The sequence below is a fragment of the Hyla sarda genome, chromosome 5 (genome assembly GCF_029499605.1).
Source record: "Hyla sarda isolate aHylSar1 chromosome 5, aHylSar1.hap1, whole genome shotgun sequence".
In the NCBI taxonomy this organism is placed as follows: Eukaryota; Metazoa; Chordata; class Amphibia; order Anura; family Hylidae; genus Hyla; species Hyla sarda.
Genome location: NC_079193.1, coordinates 39,626,269 through 39,640,110, shown reverse-complemented (window position 1 = coordinate 39,640,110; position 13,842 = coordinate 39,626,269). Strand labels below are relative to the sequence as shown.

The window sequence follows — 13,842 nt, the reverse complement described above, 5'->3', positions numbered from 1 at the left end:
TTAAGGTAAGTACTGATTTAGGGTCAAAAGGCATATAGCCATGCCCTTGCTTTATACCCTAACTACCCGCCGAAAGCCTGGTGAGATATGGGAAGTCCAAAAACAGTGTGAAATCCTTAGCAGACCCCAGCTGCTACTGGACATTTGGTAAAATCGGTTTATGGAACTTGATTTTTAAGAAATGAAAGGCAGTTGGGTAGTGGGGCCGCTCATTCCTTTCCTGACAGCACCTGTGCAAACTGGAAAACTAGGAGTTAAGGTCGATTATTGCTGGGCTTAAAAAGAAGCTTAACTCTATCTGCAGGAGAGGCTGTAAGGCAGGGTTTCCCAACCAGCTGCCTCCAGCTGTTGCAAAACTACAACTCCCAGCATGCCCGGACAGTTGGTGGCTGTCCAGGCATGCTGTGAGTTGTAGTTTTGCAACAGCTAGAGGCAGCTGGCTGGGAAACACTGCTCTAAGGCAACATTTTTCACATGTGAGGAACTCATATTGATATATATATTGTTTTGCTGCAGTGACTGGTAGGAAGCCACCTGTATAGATAGGAATGATACTGTTTTGTTTACTTTTCCAAGAAGTATTTATTTTGCATTTAAAGGGGTACTCCTGTGGAAGACTTTTTTTTTTAAATCAACTGGTGCCAGAAAGTTAAACAGATTTGTAAATCACTTCTATTAAAAAAATCTTAATCCTTCCAGTAATTTTTAGGGGCTGTATACTAAAGAGAAATCCAAAAAAGAAATGCATTTCCTCTGATGTCATGACCACAGTGCTCTCTGCTGTCCATTTTAGGAACTGTCCAGAGCAGGAGAAAATCCTCATAGCAAACATATGCTGGACAGTTCCTAAAATGGACAGCAGAGGTCAGCAGAGAGCACTGTGATCATGACATCACAGGAAATGCATTTATTTTTTGGATTTCTCTTTAGTTTACAGCCCCTAAAAAAGTACTGGAAGGATTAAGATTTTTTAATAGAAGTGATTTACAAATCTGTTTAACTTTCTGGCACCAGTTGATTTAAAAAAAAAAAAAAAAAAAAAAAAAAAAAAAGTTTTCCACGGGAGTACCCCTTTAAGGTAAGGCTGTACAGTGACCCCCCCCGACCTACGATGGCCCCGACATACGATAATTTCAACATGCGATGGCCTCTCAGAGGCCATCGCATGTCGAAGGCAGCATCAACATACGATGCTTTTGTATGTCGGGGCCATCGCATAAACGGCTATCATGCAGCGCAGACTGCTTCAGCTGCCACCGGATAGCAGTTTACGGTGCCCCGTGTGCTCCGGTGAGGATCTCTTACCTTTCCTCAGGGCTCTGGAGCGTCCTCTTCAGGATCCCCTGCATCGACGGCGCTCTCCGTCGTTATCACGTCGCCGCGCACGCCGTCCCGTCATCCAATAGGAGCAGTGTGCGTAGTGACTTGATGGCGGCAACGGAGAGCGAGGATCCCGGGGAAGCAGAGACGTCCGGAGCGTCGGGGACGCGGCAACAGCGATGGAAGACGACATCCAGGGCAGCGGTGACGGTCCGGAGCGGCGGGGACACGTGAGTATAACCTCCTATACTTTACATTGCACGGATCCCTCAACATGCGATGGTTTCAACAAACGATGGTTCATTTGGAACGGATTACCATCGTATGTTGAGGAACCACTGTATTTTGTTTTGCGCTACAAATTAAAACAGCAAAAGCCTTGTTTGAACTATACGTCACTTTCTCTAACTGTTGTTTTGCCGTTATTTGCCTGGCTCTTTGGAGCTAATCTCCCACACTACATATTCTATCAGTCATTTGACATTTCTCTAAATTACTTAATAAATTAATTTGGATACCAAAACTTCTTAAAAAAGAGACAACATTTTCTTCTGAGCGTCTGAAGACTGTCATGAAGTCCGGCTGCAGGACTAAATATACGTCTTCTAAGTGGCGCAGTCAGATACCCGGTCTATTTCTAGATGGAACAATCTGGAAACAATTCGGAATTTTGACTAAATTATGACTTTTCAAGGATGAACTTGGCCTATTCTGGTAAACCACAGCGTCTCTTTTTTTTTTTTTTTTTTTAAGGAAGCAGCTCGGAATTCACGAAGAAATATGAAAAAAAAAATCTTTTTTTCTTTTTTTTTCTTTCGCAAATTCTATTATTTGAGAAGCGTTGAGAGAAGATGAAAGGAAAGTGAGGTAAAATTCCTCAAATTTGATTCCATCAAGAACAGAGAAGCCCGGGGTGTTATTATGACTGTATGGAGAACGCAGGAGATTAGAGGTAGAGATGCGACGTCTCCGACACCTATGAACAAAGACACCTATGTTTATGGGGTGCCGGCTGACACCATGAATAATAACATTTTCCTTCATGCTGTCACTTATGTTTTCTCCAGTCAGGTGGAAAGTATTAAATCTTTTCTTTAGTTTTCAACTACATTTAAAATTCCAAAAAGTGGACAAAATTAACCATGGAAATTCTAACCTAAAACCAGAGGAGTAACTTGTAGCTTCTGGGCCCAGATTAGGGTTGCCACCTGGCTGGTATTTTACCGCCACAGCCGGTATTTTGGCCACCTTGCCGGTACTTTTATATTAAAAATACCGGCAATGCAACGGCCGGTATTTATCCAACCAACGCCCCGACTCCCAGAATGTTGCACCATTTCCTATACAGGTGTTTCCCAACCAGAGCACCTCCAGCTGTTGCAAAACTACAACTTCCAGCATGCCTGGACAGCCAACGGCTGTCCGGGCATGCTGGGAGTTGTAGTTTTGCAACATCTGGAGGCACCCCTGGCTGGAAAACACTGACATATACTATATAGTCCAACATGCTGGGAGTTGTAGTTTTGCAACAGCTGGAGGCACCCCAGGCTGGAAAACACCGACATATACTATTTACTACTATATAGTCCAACATGCTGGGAGTTGTAGTTTTGCAACAGCTGGAGGCACCCCTGGTTGGGAAACACTGACCTACGGTATACTATATACTACTATATAGTCCAACATGCTGGGAGTTGTAGTTGTAGCTGCTGAGCCACAGGCTCTATCTGGGCATGCTGGGAGTTGTAGTTAGTAAATAACTGCAAGTCCCAAATTGAATTAAAAAAGCCATCAAAAAGTCACATGAAAACAAAAATGGTCGTGTTAAAAACTACAGACCGGGGCGCAAAACATGAGCCCTCATACAGGCCCGTAAAAGGAGAAATAAAAAAGTTATAGGGGTCAGAATAGGACAAAATTTTCCCCTGCATGTGTATCTTGTGATGTTACGCATATATAATTAATAATGCAAATTAGCAAGGCCGGTATTTTTTATTTTTTTTTTGCAAGAAAGGTGGCAACCCTAGCTCTGATGCAAAATATGCAACAAGACCCCATGTGCCAATTATAATACTGGGCTCTTATAGGGCAGATGTCCTTTAGGACCCCCTTAGACACCAGGGCCCCAGTGTGACTGCTACCTCTGCACCCACTAAAGTTACGCCCCTGTCTTGAGGTATCAAACCATAAAAGAAGCCTTTAGAGTGGTTTTCATATTGTATATAAATACTGTGTCCTAATAATATAGATTGAGACACTAACAAAGTAACTGGTCACAACTGTACCAAAAAAAAAAATATATATATATATATATATACACCGTCACACAATGCTTAAGATCCAATGCATACTGACAGTACTTACATAATACAGTGCCTTAATAACTCTTTCTCACTGTATAGCTAAATGGCCTCAATTATCCAATCACTGTTTTTGAAAAAGTACTACCAAACAGTGCCAAATAATACTATGGTAATACCAAAATATACCAGGCCAGGCGTATACATCATAGGGCTCATTCACATTCAGAATGGGTGCTTTGCCAGGGGTATACATCTCGGCTTCAATAGCCCAAACATATAGGCTAATTCTGATTATATTTGGTCTGCATCATGCTGGTATATGTTTAATTTTTGGGCTAAAATACGGTAGACCCCCTCCCCCCCCCCCCACACACACACTCTACATTGCAGTATTCTAATGTATACTTGTGTAACATTGCCCATTCTAGAGGTGGATGAGCTTTTAAAGGGGTACTCCACTGGCCAGCGTTAGGAACTTAATGTTCTGAACGCTGTTTTTGCGCTGCGGGGGTCGGCCATGCCCCCCTGTGACATAAAGGCAACGCCCCCTCAATGCAAGTCTATGGGAGGGGGCGTGACGACCGTCACGCCCCCTCCCATAGACTTGCATTGAGGGGGCGTTGCCTTTATGTCACAGGGGGGCATGGCCGACCCCCGCAGCGCAAAAACAGCGTTCAGAACATTAAGTTCCTAACGCTGGCCAGTGGAGTACCCCTTTAATGTCGTTTTTAAAATCCAATGCAGCAAAAAGAAAAAGAAAAAATTAATCTCTGAATAAATCAAATACAAATAGGTCACAATTTGACGTAAATTCTTCCTTCATGCATTTCATTCGATAAAATAAGGCATTGCTTCCATTACTCCATGGGCTGTACCACGTGTGGTGAGGACTAAGAAGCTGGCTCAAGGCAGGATCACATAATGACAGACTACACCGTGCGGTTTCCATCTCATCTATGCAGGGGCTCGGAATAATAAGCACTTCTCAGCGCTGGTTTTCGGAAGGTTCGAGTGTAAATGTAACCAAATGTCATAATCGACTTGCTCAACCAGTAGTTATGGAGGGTTTCTGATTCCCAGCATTGTTGTTTCACGGCCCTTTGAGTTAGAAGAATAATGGCGACGGTCATTATTTATGGTTATTATACTATGTGGGTATCTTTTTATTGTCTATAAACCAGACGCAGGGGGAATTCTGGGAAGAAAAGTGGTCTTGAGAGGCCAAGACATGGTATTAATAAAGCCTGTGACTGCTGCCACTGCTACCCGCAAGTAATTTGTCCCTATTAGGTCATTGCTCAGGATCTACTGTAACCTACCTACTTTTTAACCCTATTAAAATAGTTATTCAATATAGAAAAAATTATAATTTGGCAAAGCATGGGAAATACACACAAAAAAATACTTCCGGATTGCTGTGTAATGTCCCAGTACAGGATATAACCCTGTACTACCCTTAGGCCCTGTCAGGTTGAGTCCCTCAGTGTCCTGGGGGCTCCCTGCAGTGTCTCCCCCATAATGAATTAGTGTTACTATGTCAAGCCAGTACAACATTAGGTATTATGTGTATATAAAGTATAAAGGACCTTTGGAAGACCAATGTAAATGTCTAAAGGACCTTTGGAGTTTTCACATGTTATGTTCTCACATGTTACCCAGAGAGCACCAGTTAAGCACATGACCTGCAGCTTGATCTATGGGCTTCTAGTTCAGCCCCCCCGTTCTTAAGGAAGGGAGGTGCTGCAATCTACCTCTTTTGCTCTTTCTGCGGAGGACAGCAAAGCACAGACACCTCTGATCCAGTATCCAGTACACCTGGAGGCCATAAAGCCTGCACTCAAGCCTGCATATGTCAGTAAGTCCAGCCATCTATGTCTACTGTCTCTACCTACAACCAGGTCAAGTTACCAGTCAAGTCAATTATAGTCAGAGTGGCTGCATGGAAGTCTGATCCAAATGTATCGCAACCCCAAGCAAGCTGCAGGGCCCTTTCCTTGTTACTGGCTGACTCTCTGGGATTCTGGCCTAGCTGTAAAGACTATAACAACTGTCTGACCTCAGTAAAACCTCAGTTAACCCATAACCTGGTCTTGGACTTTTCTTGCCCTGCCTAACCTTGGGATAGCAGAGATATTGTTTGGGTGGTTACCGATCCCCCAAAACTTCTCTGGTGTCACGAACATTAGGGGTTAATAACATCTTGCCCCTGGGATTAATACCATCTGCCCATCCACCTACACCCTTCACGCCCTGTGGTCACCCCACAACCCTGGGTCACCACAGCTGCATTCGAAGAAAGGATTTCATTCAAGGAGGATTGCATATAAGAAAAACTATAGGAGCCATAGTAGGGACAGTATTGGTTGTAAACCAGCTAACAATACAATCATGTAACTACAAAATTGAAGACAACTCAAGGACTTAAAAGGGCAGTCTAGAGCTTTAAAAAAAAAAAAAAAGTTTTTAAAGGGGTCATCTGACTTTTTTAAATTGATGGTCTGCCCTTAATCCACTATACCAGGTTGGGAACACAGGGCCGGAATTCTACTGACTTATTGGAGTCCCAGTGGTCAGATCCACATAGTTTAGACACTCAAAGTGTCCCTCCCCTTCCTCTCCTGTCAGACTGTTTTCCACATAGAAAATTAGCTCAGCTTTGTCCTGTGACTGCAAGACAAGCAATACAAGTCTATTACGGGGGGAGCTCTGAACACCAGCTCTGGGAGAACTGCAAATTATAGATGAAGCCTGCACAGCAGAAATTTGCTGAAAAATGCTGTCTACAAGTTATAAAGTGGTCAAAAATAGTGGTGCTCCTCATGTAAACACACAGCTTATGCTGAAAAGTCACTTGAAATGAAAGGCACACTTTTTTACATAAAGTAAATGCCCCTTATGGCCTGATCACACTACAGAAATTCCGCTCAGAAATCCATCTTGGAAATTCCACTGCATGAAAAATAACATCCGTATGAATGGGTTTCCTGTTGACCTGTTCACAATGTGTAATTTTCACGGTGGAAAACTTTACATCAGAAATTCCGGATTCGGACCCACCGAAAGAATGAACATGTTTATTCTTTCCTCGGAATTCTGCACAGGCTTGCACTGTTACCATTGCGTTGCTGCAGACGCAATCCGTAGTGTGAATGGGCACTAAAGCTTAAGGATACCTCTTTTCATGTACCTTATTATGGCATATGGAGGTAACAGAAGGGGAAAGAAGTAGGAATATGAATTAAAATCTTTACCATGGTCCTGAACTGCAGTCCTCCTTTGGTATCCTTTATAGTCAAGCCACTGAAGGGGATTCCTGAACTGTGCCAATATTCTCTTAGCATCTATTTCTCATAAAGGGGTACTCTGCCCCTAGGCATCTTATCCCCTATCCAAAGAACCACTCTACACCTATAGATTTCAAAGGGTGCCAACGAGTAATGCTCATCGTGGGTGGTCCTAGCTGGAGCTCCTCCCAGAATAAGTTACTCCCTAGAGGACCTCATAGGTAGAAAATGTCCAAAATGGAGAATCCCTAACAATAGAATAAGAACATATTTTCTTATTTAGCGGCTCAATATTCCAGAGATACACAGAAATCTACTTGACTTTTAGTCAGTGATTCATTACGTCCAAGGTAAACAATGAAATAACATGTCCCGGGAATAATAACATTTCACCATGAATGGTGGTTAATACATAATCAGATCCAATGTAAACAAAGCCTGCTGCTCGGTTTTACCTCCGGTTGAGTGCATACGTAATAAAAACATTAAAAATCGATGTAGCGCCATAAAATTCCCCGAACCATCAATATAAAGGTTAAGCTGTGCTCAGGCGCCAGTTGGCATCCAAGCTAAAAAATGAATCTCTTCTTTTAATAAAATATTTTATAGCTAGATTAGGCATAATAAAAAAGAGAAAAAAAAGAGAGAAAACAGTTATGATAGAAGTGATATTAACATCAAAATGATTCATAAACCTACACTTTAATTAAAAGGTATTATTAGATCAACCAGAATATTGCAAAAATGAAATAAAATCATAAAATAAAAAAAAATAGTAGTAGTTGTGCATGCGGGAAAAATATGATGGATGTGCTTAATATGTACAGTATATAGTTATTCCATGTGCCAAAACTGTTTGTTTATTAAACAAAAAACAGTGAAGATGTAAAGGGGTATTCCGAACATAAGCGTTACAGTCAACTACCAAAATTTGTAGTCCGAGACATAGGAGGAAATGTATCAAAACCTGTGGAGAGGAAAAGTTGACCAGTTGTCCATAGCAACCAATCAGATAGCTTCTTTTATTTTTCAGAGGCCTTGTTAAGAATAAAGAAGCGATCTGATTGGTTGCTTTGGGCAACTGGTCAACTTTTCCTCTCCACAAGCTTTAATAATTCTCCACCATAGTAGATAAATAGTATGCTATTTGCACATCTGAGGAAGGGGAGCTGAATGCCCTGAAACACGTCATGATTTATGGCTATTAAGTGTTCGTTTTATTCAATAAATCTTCATTGGTGTGAAAGTCTGAAGAGCACCATTCTTCCTTAGTGAGCAGACATTGGCCGACATATATCATTGTCTTTAGACTGTTTTTTTGTGTCTAGAAAAGGCGCAAAAAAAAAAAGGCGCAAGCAGGGTTTATTTGTGCCTTTTGGTTTACACATTACTGCTGATTTTGAGTTGCAATCCACTGATTTTGGCAATACACATGATATAGAAGGGTTTTATGAACTGCGCCTTTTTGTGAAGAGGCGCAAAAAAGGCGCAAAGCCACTGAAAATTCTCTAAAACTACACCAGCCCAGACTTAGCTTTTTGGTGTATGTGAAGAGTAAAATTTCTGAAAATGTGACCTGCACAAAATGTATGAAATGCTCTGTGACCATTTAATAAATTTGGCGCTCCTACACATTACAGCACACACAAAAAAAAGGTGTAAAAAATGCTTCACTTACACCTACAGTGATAAATGCCCCCCATTGTGCCTTGAGAACCTGGGACGTTTTTGTTGAATGTCTGTTGACCTTTGGCTATTCTGGTGGACCAGATGATCCAGACCGGCACCCCGTGGCTGTACTGTTCTTAAACGTTGCTGAGAGCCCTATAAGTTGTTGTGTCTTTCCTACACAATAGCAACAGGTGAGCAGGTTTCTATCTGTTTCCCTTATAAGGTGATATTTGAAACATACTACGTTATAAGGAGCTCTGCTGTTATTATTTCTTGTATATAGATCTTCACAATTTAGGTACATCTAGAAAAATGTATTTGCATTGTACAGTGGTCCCTCAAGTTACAATATGAATTGGTTCCAGGACGACCATTGTATGTTGAGACCATAACTCTATGGAAACCTGGTAATTGGTTCTGAAACCCCAAAATGTCATCCACAAACCCCATTGATCAGCTGACTGTAAAGATCATGGTATGAGCTGTGGCCCCCTTAATCAGCTGATAAGTGGGGTGTCAAGAGTGGGACCTATGTATCTGATATTGATGGCCTATCCTATGGATAAGCCATCAATATTAAAGTCCCAGAAAACCCCTTTAAAGGGAATGAACATAATTACATAAGTTTGGCTGCTTCCTTCCAGAAACAGTGCAATATCTTGGGAGTTTTTAGTCATCCAGGACACTCATCTATTAGCCAAAGTGGCTACATTGAAACTTTTATCATTTGGAAGACTTAGCATGTCAGTACAAATGTGTAATTTGCCCTGTGGAGGTAAATTAAGCACTTGTTACAAGCATGGTCCACCAACTACTGCTGATCATTGACTGTCCCTGCAACAGGATAATCTGTACTTGGTTATGTAGTCATGCCCCACCCCAAGTAAATCTACCATGTTGGAAGGGTACTACCTCTGTAGTAATGGTAGCTTAACAAATGACCTTCCTCATTTGCAAGAAAACAAATACGACTTAAAACAGCTCAACAACATATAAAACATGACAGAGGAGAACAACAACTCTAATTCTTCTACTACTTGTGATGCTATGGCTTTAATAGAGCAGACGGCACGGTGGAGCGAGATAATGAACATAAAGGGTGTAGGATTGGAACTGTGTATTTGCATAGCGCATCACATATCCAACCCTACAAGCATCAATCTGCAATCTCCGTCCTAACATACATAAACTCTGGGAACAAAGCCATCAAGCCGAAGAAAACAACTGCACCGGCTACAGAAATTGGAAACAGAAGATATTGTAATATGCATTCAGAAGAGAGAAAACATCTGCATAAAGGGCAAGTTCTCCCCACAACACAGACATACTACAGGACTGACTACCTACTAGAAGAAAGTGCACCACCACCATAAGAAAGCATTTCACAAGATCAATTGGATTTCACCATACGTTACATACATATTCATGCATGTGTTGTCTCGATTGTAGTCTATCCCCAATGGTGGACCAGCATCTCCATACACACAGCAGGGAAAAGTTAAGAACAAAACTAGCAATCATACACATTGGCCAAAGTTCTTCTAAAATATCCAAAAATGGCAAAAACAAAAGAACTATCCATTAGAACATAGAAAGATTTTTTTTGAATTCTCAGAGTTTACCATTCTGTTAGGCTTCTTTCACACTACAAAATCCTCAGTTTTTAAACATCCGTAGCAAGATCCGTGTGAATATCAGCTGAAAACGGAAGTAACAAAATCCTATACGTCCGTTAGAAAATCCCATTATAGTCTATGGGATTTTCTAATATCCGTATGATTCCGTTATAATCCGTTATTGATAACGGACATTAGTTTGTTACAGAAGATAGTTACGGAAGAAATAGTTCATGAACTATTTCTTCCGTAACAAACTAACGTCCGTAATCAATAATGGATTATAACGGAATCATACGGATATTAGAAAATCCCATAGACTATAATGGGATTTTCTAACGGACGTATAGGATTTTGTTACTTCCGTTTTCAGCTGATATTCACACGGATCTTGCTACGGATCTTTAAAAACGGAGGATTTTGTAGTGTGAAAGCAGCCTTGGTATCCATTGTATAGCAATAAGAAGTCTACAAGCATCATTACTATTCATGCAGTTTAGTTGGTTAGCATTTAGAAGTAATGTACATGCACATGTGAGTATGAAGAACCAGACAAGACATGGCATTTGCTCATCTTCTGGAATGAATTATAGATATGGCCTCACTTTGGAAGGGTCCTTGATAAGGGGGTCAAAGAAATCTATTATGACAGCAAATATAACCTTACATTATGACCTACACATCCTACAACAACATTCTCAAGAATAACGCTATGGTCCTCATCATCTCAGGACATCTTAATATAATTGTCTACAACACTGGGTTAATGTTTGAGTCCTTGCGTGACTCAATCAACATAAATTAGTTCTAGCAGACTACAAACTTCTTACCGTGTATAGTTATCTTTGGGAGCTCCATATCCGGCAGCATACATTTGCTTATCAGTAGGAGATGGGACTATATCAGCCATACCAAGTATTCCACCAGTGTTTCGGACTTTGGCTTCGACAAATACTCCGGGAACCTGATCTTTTTTAAAGGACTGTCGGATTGGAGAAGACCTTTCACTGTGTATACCATGAGGGGGCCCATGAGCATTATGACCGTGCATCTCCATCATCCTTATATCAGTCACTCTGTGAGGTGAGGCTGGAGGAGTTTTAGATCCAAGGGTTGGCAAATGACTGTCTGAGTGTTTTCGACTCTTTTGTCTATAAACTGACTGTTCCATCATTTCCACTTGCATAGTGTTTGAATAAGTGCTTGAAGACCTCATCGCACCCCTATGGTAAGCAATAAGGTGATCTGGCATGTCAAGAGGGTGCCCACCATGCGAAGACGCAATGCTCATCCTGCCTTCATGGTACATGTAGGGATCCGCATACATACTGTCATTTCGTATCAACTGGACATTTTTATTGCCCAAATCCTCATCTGGTTTCACATCTCTCCTTTCCAAGATGGCACTGGGGCTAGGAGATATAGATCTTGAGACAGGCAAACTGGATAGTCTGTCTCTTGGCATTGTTGTATTACTCTGTCCAACCGGTGGACGCCCGCCACCGTATGGAATCCTAGATGGTGAAGGCGGCATGGAGTGCGGCACAGGGGTCGGAGGTGGAGATATCGGGCCTCCATGAGAGGGATATGTTGCTGACCCAGGCCGGTGGACCACTGGGCCTTCTCGAACGTTGTAGGCAATATCTCTTTGCATCTGATGGAAACAAGAGAATTTCATGAGATTTCATACTAAGCAACATTTTTGTCAACTGCTTTCAAAAAATTATTCATATACTGAATTTGTTATAAAACTATAAAAACACTATAGTGTGTATTTAGTTTCCTCCCCAGATAATTTATTGTTACAAAACAGAGCAAACGCAAACAACTACAACAACAAGAAGGATTTTATTTTGGGCACTGTGCCATATTTCAGTTTTAAATGTTTGTAAATACAGAATATTGCGTCTACAATATGAACACATCACAAAGTAAGGTCAAGGTTCGATAAAACATATCTAAAATTGTCTATGTTATGTACAATGTAAAGCCAGGTGACTCTCCAGTGGTTAAAGGCACTATCGTAAAGAGGTTAGGCTGGCTTAACAAACAAAAAAAAAAAAAAAGGTGATACTTACCCGCATGATCCCCCACCACTGCCATTCCTGCTAATCAGCACTTCCTGTTTCCAGTTTGAAAATGCCCAAACATACATATATATTTATATAAATATATATATCCCCAAAAAAACACTTTTTTCTCTAAACCTGAAATATATATATATATATATATATATATATATATATATATATATATTTGATACTCAGTATTGAGCAATGTGCTGACTGAATAAGCGCTGCTTCTAAGACAGATATATGGTCTGTGGGATCATTAACATATTTTTAGAATAATATTGCTTCAGCCAAATATCACATGCCACAGAAAAAAATTCAGACCATGTGAAATCTACCACAAGGAATATTTACTGCAAGCGCAATCTTCCCCGAACTGACGTCTAGTGAAAGTCATACGTTATAATTAGGCGCAGAGTTTATTTGTTTCTTTTTAAAGACGTCCGGCTCAGATCACAGTCCCAGTCCTGCAAGTACAGGGACACAAATCATACCAACATAAGAACTGGTAGGAGCAATTGTATCAAGGCAATGTCGGAAAAAGTTCAAGGAGATTACTTATCTATAGGTACTCAAGACTAACCCTTTTCTTAAGAGGGCCGACCCCTTGATCCGTCTCATACAGCTTACTGGGGTTTGTAGATCTGTAAGTGACCGACTATTATTGAGGAGATTCAACTAATGTATGGAGTCGCAAAACTCCATGGGAAAAAAAGTATGCAAATTAGCTCTCCTGGAGAAGGAAGAAAACTGTCTCTCTATTGACACCTATAGGTAGCTACACCATACATATGCATGGAATACATTTCTGCTAGAGAAACGAACAACGTGTACATACACCCTAAAGCAGAGGTCCCCTTTGGATAGGGGATAAGATGTCTAGGGGCGGAGTACCCCTTTAAGGACTGGGTTGGGGACCCCTGCCCTACAGCATTCACTCATATCATTTGCCAATAAGAAGCCTATTAACCTCTACAGAATCTGTCATTTCTGACCAGAAGAACTGTACCTAGAGACAAGGGCATTAGAAAACTGATTTATGACCTATTACAGAGCCTCAAGTAAAACAATAAAGGCTGAAATACAGATCAATAGTTCAATGTTTCATCCACCAACATATTATTTGCTTGAAATACAGCGTTGGGAAATAAAAATTAAACCATATGTGAAAACATTTTAAAGATTTGCTCATCTTTAGAAAACCAGTAAATAAAAACTAGATACAACCAAGAAGGGACCGAATAGACTGTTAAACCACACAAGAAAGGACAAATCATGGACCATGGGCTCATACATATGGCAGCATCATGTGGACCTCCCTTGGCTCTCTATGTGTTGCTGTATGGTGTTTCCATAAGGCATAGTGACAGAGATGTTGTCCCCAACCCAGTCCACCAAGCCCCACCAACAGTCTAGGATTTGAATTGTTCCCTGTTCTATTACAATGGAGTAACTAAATATTAGTGGGCCTTGAGGACTGGGTTGGGAACCACTTCTCTACAGCATTCACCCATATCACTGTGTTATAGGCAGAGTAATATAGAGATGTTGTCCACTAGGATATGTAAAGCAGATA

At 41.0% G+C, this 13,842-nt stretch overlaps 1 protein-coding gene across 14 annotated transcripts in view; it reads right to left on the bottom strand.

Moving 5' to 3' along the window:
* Window positions 1–13,842, bottom strand: part of KIAA1217 (KIAA1217 ortholog) — a 692,495-nt gene that overhangs the window by 55,145 nt on the left and 623,508 nt on the right. For all 14 annotated transcript variants that reach the window (XM_056519293.1, XM_056519300.1, XM_056519289.1 and 11 more), the window contains one exon: window positions 11,025–11,848. In XM_056519293.1, the coding sequence (XP_056375268.1) occupies window positions 11,025–11,848 (824 nt within the window). The remainder of the gene's footprint in view (window positions 1–11,024; window positions 11,849–13,842) is intronic.